This window comes from Rattus norvegicus, chromosome 7 (assembly GCF_036323735.1).
Source record: "Rattus norvegicus strain BN/NHsdMcwi chromosome 7, GRCr8, whole genome shotgun sequence".
NCBI classification, from domain to species: domain Eukaryota; kingdom Metazoa; phylum Chordata; class Mammalia; order Rodentia; family Muridae; genus Rattus; species Rattus norvegicus.
Window position 1 is genome coordinate 20410688 of NC_086025.1, and position 7587 is coordinate 20418274.

General features: G+C 47.1%; 1 protein-coding gene across 3 annotated transcripts in view; it reads left to right on the forward strand.

The window, feature by feature from the left end:
* The first annotated feature begins 6838 nt into the window (after positions 1-6838).
* The window catches only part of Cry1 (cryptochrome circadian regulator 1), a 64266-nt gene continuing 63517 nt past the window's right edge, over positions 6839-7587 (forward strand). For 2 of the 3 annotated variants that reach the window (XM_008765225.4, XM_063263193.1), the window contains exon 1: positions 7370-7532. In XM_008765225.4, the coding sequence (XP_008763447.1) occupies positions 7375-7532 (158 nt within the window). In that variant the 5' untranslated portion in view covers positions 7370-7374. 3 annotated transcript variants of the gene reach the window in all.

Genomic DNA, 7587 nt, shown 5'->3' on the forward strand with positions numbered 1-7587 from the left:
CTATCCACTGTTTGGCTGTGGGTGTCTGTGTCTGTCTGGGTCATCTCATTTAATATAATTTCCATATCCATCCACTTTCATAGCCTTTCATAATTTTATTTTTACAGCTAAATAAAATCCCACTGTATTTATACCCATCAATGAACATGTAGGCCCATTCCATTTCTTTGCCATTCATGGATATCACATCTGCGGAAGGCTGTCTATGATGCTGTCTGATTTCAAGGTGATGCTGTCTGATCCCCAAGCTATAACCTCTCCAAGCTGGCATTTGCTGAATACCTATGTCATCCTCTGCCTGCTTGTCACAATTCTTTGTGACCCTTTGTGTCATACCATCCCTTTGGTATAACTCTTTAAGTAGCTGTGGGGTTTTTTGTTTTGTTTTGTTTTTTTGCTTTGTTTTGTTTTAGTTTTGCTGATTTCCGCATGTCTGAGAATGAGTAGACATGGAGAAAAGTCTGATGATAAAGTACTTCCCTGGCAAGCATAAAACCCTGGGTTTGAACTTCAGCACCGCATAACTTGGGCATGGTGGCTCACACCTGTGGTCCCAGAGCTCCGGAGGTGAAGGAAGGCAGGAAGACCAGAAGTTTAAAGTCATCATCCATTACATAGAGAGTTGAGGCAGTCTGGGCTACATGAGATCCAGTCTCAAAATACAAAACCGTGGCCAGTGAGATGGCCCACAGATTAAGAGCACTTGCTAAAGACCCATGTTTGATTCCCAGAACCCACGCGGCAGCTCACAGCCATCTGGAACGCCAAAGTTGGCTTCTCATCTCCTGGGATAGCAGACTTGCAGATGGTGCACATACATGCGTGCAGGCAAAATATTCAAACACATAAAATGGAACTTAAAAGCAAAAACAATAAAGATGGAAACATTGGCTGTTCTCTTAGCAGCTGGGAGTTTGGCTGGGCTTCCGAATCTTCCTCTGTTCTATCGTGACACATCATACACGCATTCTCTTCTCCAACAGTAGCTCTTCCATGAAACTTGGCCTCCTGATTTCAGATAGAAATTGGCATAAGTCCTTTCTATCCTTAGATCACCTTGCATTTATCTAGGTAATCTGGAGCTGATCCTAAATATTTTTTTTAAAAAGTGTGTAAGTTATTACCTTGGTACTCTAGATAAGATTTAATCTCATTTAATCTTATTTTCCGTGTACTTACATCAATGTCCAGCGTGGAGAGTGTTATGTAGTTTTGGAGAAAGAGTGGGAAGCAGAAAGGCATTCCTGATTTCCACCTGGATCAGAGCCTGAGTTCAGAACAAGACTTTGTCCTCTAGTTCTCTAGTCCCAAGATCAGAGCAGATCACAGGTGCTAATGGTCTGGACTCACCTTGCACAGAGATCATCCTAGAACAACAACGGCAAAGAGTCTGTGGGGCGGGACAAAACATTGTATTTCACAAGATCATATTGCTACATTTGTAACTATTTACCCCTTTTAGAAGCATTCAGTCAGCAAGGAGGTAAAAACAAAGGGGAAGACTGTTCACATCCTTTTTTTTTTTTTTTTTTTTTTTGGTTTTTTTTTTTTTTCAGAGCTGGGGACCGAACCCAGAGCCTTGTGCTTCCTAGGCAAGCGCTCTACCACTGAGCTAAATCCCCAACCCCGGCTGTTCACATCCTTACAAACTGGGTCAGCTATGGATTGCATCAGGGTATGGCCAGGAGACCAAAATGATGACTTGCCAAATCAAATGGGGGAAATGTTTAATAAAAGGAGTTGTAAGTTTATCTCAGCAATGGACTGCAATAAATTGAACAAAAAAAAAAAACCCACAAAAACAATAATAAAAACAAACCACCCCAAACCTGTGTGTGAATATTAAGGACACATTTGGAAGACTGATGCCAAGAATCTTCCTGAAGGGTAGGATTTATACCTCACTACACAAGGTGTGGCTACAGGCAATGGATGGTAAGGAAGTTAGAATTTCTCCCCAGTTACCACTCTGAGGCTTGTAGGCAGAATACCGTGGCTGGTAGTGATCGCAGAAAATACTTTCCCAAAATGCAGTTCAGCTGAGGCTGGACAACCAATTTCCAGGATGTCTGCAAGCCTTACTGGGAAGCCAGCAACCAGCCTGCTACAGAAACCTAATAAAAAATGTTGCTTCATTAGATGTCCATTCTCCAGGGGCTTTCTGCTAACCATGGAGTGGGATCAGAAAAAAAGAAACAGCAACAACAACAGCAGCAGTAACAGCAACAACAACAACAACAGCAACAACAACAACAACAACAGCAACAACAACAACAACAACAACAGCAGCAGTAACAGCAGCAACAACAGCAACAGCAGCAGCAACAACAACAGCAGCAACAACAACCACTGCAGCAACAACAACAGCAGCAACAGCAATAACAACAGCAGCAACAACAACAGCAGCAGCAGTGGCAATAACAGTAGCAACAACAACAGCAGCAACAAGAGTAGCAATAACAGCAAGAGCAGCAACAACAACAGCAACAACAACAGTAACAACAAACAAAACAGAAGCACACTAGAACTCAGAAGAGATGCTCCACCAGTCCCAAGTTTCCATCTCTGCCTTCCCTGGTGATGTGTAACATAATGCCAGAGGCAAAGGAGACATCTTTACTAGGATTTGCTCCTTCACTAAGAGGCAATGAAAAATGAATTTGTAGTAAGATGCAATAATTAATAACTGATGTGTCAATGAAGTATGGTGTTAGACGTAACCAGTAAGTATTACATAGTCTCTAGAAGAATTTATTGTAGGACTGGAGAGATGGCTCTACATCTCATATCGCCACATGGAAGACCAAATGTGGACCCTCAGGGCACAAGTCACACCCAAAAAAGTCATAGCAATTCTGCAGTAGTTAATGGCAAGAGACCGAGGCAATCTCTTCCTCTTGGTCCTAGAGTCTTTCAACTACTCTCATGTTAGACCCAACAAGAATTTCACCAGTAATTCTTTGTAGAGTGTGTGGTGTGTGTGTGTGTGTGTGTGTGTGTGTGTGTGTGTGTGTGTTGTTTGAGATAGGGTCTCATTAAGTAGTGCACGAGCCAGAACAGTCAGCTCGTGACAATGCTTACACATAAAACTCACTCCAAAAGAATGAGGGTCGGTGATGGGCTGTATGTTAAGAGAAAAGCTTTAGATTCAGAGACAATTTGGGCTTTTCATCCAGCTTTATTACTTATGCCCTGGAGTTTTAGTTCCTTATCAATAAGATTTAACTTACCCTACCAGATTTAACCGCACCCTAATAGTATTATAAAGATGATATCTAATGTGTCTTGCTACTAATCCACAGACACAGGGGTGCCTCTGCAGCCACCCCCCAGGACCTTCCTGTTTTTCTTAGTTCTGGCTTTGTTTCAGAGCATCTTAGAACACTTACTGGATCAGCAAGTTAGAAAGACGCAACTTGGCGTGCACTGACTGTACCAAATGCAGAGAGGGTATTGCCAAGACCCAGAACTGTTTCTCAGTCTGAAGAAGTTGAAAGCTACTTTCTCCATGATGCCCCAGCACATGTCTACAAAACACGCTACAGAGGAAAAAGTATCACAAACATTACTGCTACGAGTCATACAGGACATAGCACATACTCAATGCTCAGAAAGTGATAGCTGCCATTAAATGGCAACTCCCACCCCCCCACTCCGAATATACAAAGGTCGCACTCTATGAGCCATTAAAACCCTGTGGTATTTGAGGAATACACTCGATATGCTTTTATAACAGATTAATTCTTCAATGTTAAAGTTACAGAAACACCTACACGCTGTTTAAATTTTCATCTTTATTGAATGAACACTCCCATAAGCAGAAGCCAACTCTACATGGATCAATTTTCTCTTCCCACCATTTCAATCTGGATGCTTGAAAACAGTTTTTACATCTGTAGACACAATCTGCTTCCTTTCAAACCACTGAAAACAAAAGACTGTACTTTTTTAAAGTACAAAAGTACAAGAGTCCTGGAATGCCACACAATCCAAATGGAGGCACGGCTCCATGATCAGGCCTCCCGCACAGGTGATGAGAGGCTCAGAAGGTCCCTAGGAGTGACCACAAAATAATCATGCCTCTCTACAACAAGGGACTATGTGCTCAAGTCTCTGTGCTTTTCACACATCTACTTTCAAATCTTTCTGAAGAAACTGAGAAAGGCTCCTTCTACAGCAACCAACCAAAGCGGAGGTGGAGAAGACCATTTACACATTAGTTCCTTAAAATATTGAAGTCAGTTTCCTTCTGTCATTTGTTAGAGCTGCCAAAGTAAAGTACTGAATACTGGGCAGCTCAAAGCAACAGGAATTCATTGTGTCAGTTTTAGAAGTCCAAGCAGGCGTCAGGAGAGCCATATTGTCTCTGAGAGCACTAAGGAAGAGTCCGTTCCAGGTTTCTGCTGGTTTCTGCTAGCCCCTTGCTTTGTGGCCAACCATAATTTCAATCTTCCTATGGCATTCTCTCTAGACGCATGTATGTCTTCATGTCCAAACTTACCTTTTATTTGAAGATACTTGTCACACTGGATTAGGGAACAGTGTAATAATTACTCTTACATTGATTATCTTTAAAGATCTTGTTTCCAAATGTGACCTTTTTCACAGGTAAGGGGGTGTTGTAACAATTTGAAGGGGACACACTTCAACCTGTAACTATCACTGTTCCCTTCCTCCTTTTATCTTTACCAGACATTCGGATGCCCCACGACTCTTCTTTCATTTGCTCCTCCATCTATTCAATTAACATTCAAGCGCACACATCAAACTCTGTACTGGGGATTGACGGCACACAAAAATAAGACCTTGTCCTTGAGAAATTTCACTTTGGAGGGACGCAGAGTCACTTTTATATAGTGGTAAGCATTTTTTGAAGCGATACAGCTAGATATTGTGATAAAAACTTTCTTTGAGTGTTCATAACAATGTCACAAATGATGTATCAGACGTGTGGTTGGGGAACTCCGAGAGGCACTATATTTATTTGTATTAGAGGTAAACACATATTTTCACAAATCAGTGAGCATTTTATTTAGGTCTTATCGGGTATGAGGAGATATACTTTAGGTAGCTGAAAGACGATTGTGGTGAGTTGTAGATCTCAAGAGCACTTCTCTATCACAGGAAAATCCAGCACATATAAAGAATAAGAAATGAATCATAAACTCCATAAGGGCTGTGGTTTTGTTGTTAAGTTTGTCTGTTATCTCTTTGGAACATAACCTGCCTCATTCACTAAGTAATTGCTATGCTGGTTCTAGTTGCACAGGCCTATGACACCAGGTCTTCCTGAAGCAGAGGCAAGAGCCTCACTCTGAGGCTTTCCTAAGCTGCAAAGTGAGTGAAAGGCCAGCCTAGACACTTAATAATAATCCTGTCTCCAAAAATAAATAAACAATAAATAAATAATCCCGGCTTAATATACGCACATGAGTGATACTAGGACTCAGGGGTGAGGGCAGGAGAATCAAGAGCCATCCTCAGTTACACAGTAGATTCAAGGTAAGCCAGGACTGCATGAGTCCGTCTCAACATAAAGGGCATAGTATATCTAAGGCATGGCCCACCTGTAGGTTATTGCTAGGAAGCCCGGGAAAGGTGCACATGTGGCCCAGTGTTCTAGTTAGATTTCAACTGCTTTGATAAGACAACATGAGCAAACGCAACTTGGGCAGGGAGGAGGGGGTTTGTTGATGTTGATAGTTAATGGTCCATCATGGAGAGAAGTCAGGGCAGAAATTCAAAGCAGAAATTTGGAGACTGAGCTGAAGCAGAGGTCATGGAGAAAAAGTTTTGGTTCCCTGTGGCTTTCTCAGCCTGCTTTCTTGAACAACCCGCCTAGGGCTACCTGCCTAATGGTGGCACTACCCACACTGGGCGGGCCCTCCCACATTACTCATTAATCAAGAAAGTGCCCAGACTTCCATACAGGCAACCTGATGGAGGCCTCTACGCAGTTGAGATTCCTCTTCCCATATTAACTTCACTTGACAAAAACAAAATACAAAACAACCCCCCCCCAAAACTTAATCAAGATAGCCTTCTAAACTACACTTCTAGTACTAGATAAGGGTCGATAAACTGACGATGTATCAACAGTATTATGAAATGCTTGGCAGTGCTGTATATCTGGTATCGGACCTGAATTCTCCAGAGTTTGGGTAAAAGTGCCTACCCCAAACAGTAAAAAGGCTGACGGGGTGGTTTCTGCTCCTTCCACAGCAGGGGACTCCAATGAACACTGGATTGAAGCTGGCGGTGACGCCTCGGACTGTGCCTCTCACCCAGCTCCGCAATAACTCTCAGGGTACAAGGAACTGGCCTCAGATTTTCCACACACTCCATAGGAAGAACTCTGGGCGCGCTCCCGTCCCCTGGCCCCGGCTCTTACACCTCGAGAGCGCACGCGCGCCGTGCCCAGCAGAGCGCGCGCCCGCGAGCTCCCCGCAGCCCCGTGCTCATCCGGGTCCCCGCGAGCTTCAGCCAATGGAGGCGGCTCCCAGCCCAGGGAGCAGAACTACGCCTCCTCCCCCTCCCCGCGGCCTGTGGACCCCGCGAGCGTCCTGGGACTGAGGAGACCCGCAGAGGCTGCGACCCCGGCTCCCAAGCGACAACACAGGTCGGGAGCGCCCAGCGATCGCAACGGGTCCCGAAGCGCCAGGCGCCGAGGTGCACGCGGAGGTCCGAGCCAGCGTAGTAAACACACTTCAGAAACGTGAGGTGCCGGTGGTCACGTGGGGAGCGTACCGCCCAATGAGAAGCCGGGGGCGGGGCGGAGGCCGCTGACGCGGCGGAGTCACCCGGGCAGCCTCGGGACCGGTGACCGGCCGGCGAGTGTCCCGCGGCCTGGAGCTCTAGCCCGCGCTATCCGAGCTCGCTGCCCACTCTGGGGCGCACAGGCCGCGTCGCGCGGAGGCCGCGGAAGCTCGTGTCGGTCCGTGGAGGCCGCCTGGGGCGCGCCACCGTCTCCTCGCGGGCCGCCTCGGTTGGGCGAGCTTTCCGTGACGAGCCTCCCGGGGCTGCTGCGGCCAGCTCGGGCCGTCGTGGCGGCTCGAGCCCCGCGCGCTCGCTTGTACTCCGGGGGTCCCAGGCCCTGGAAGGTATGCGTGTCCTCCGGACGCTGGGCGCGGGCTCCTGAAGGACGTCGCGCGTGGATCCCGGAGCCTCGGCAGCCTCCATTCATCTGCCAGCTGCGCGCTCGCCGCCTCCGCGCCCCGCCTCGGCGTCGCCTCCTCCCGTCCCCTCTCTGCCGCCCTTTCCCCACTCCTCGCGTGAGGAGGTTCTCCTGGAAGCGCAGGTGTCGGTTATGAGCCCGACTTCCCTCGCTTGAAGCTCTCGGTAGAAGAAGTCGGGGTGACCCGCCGCGCCCCGAGCATGGGGGTGAACGCCGTGCATTGGTTCCGAAAGGGACTCCGGCTGCACGACAACCCCGCCCTGAAGGAGTGCATCCAGGGCGCCGACACCATCCGCTGCGTGTACATCCTCGACCCCTGGTTCGCCGGCTCTTCCAACGTGGGCATCAACAGGTGGCGGTGAGTCCGAAGCGCTTGGGAGATCGATCGCGGTGTATGGGAATCGGGTGTCGAT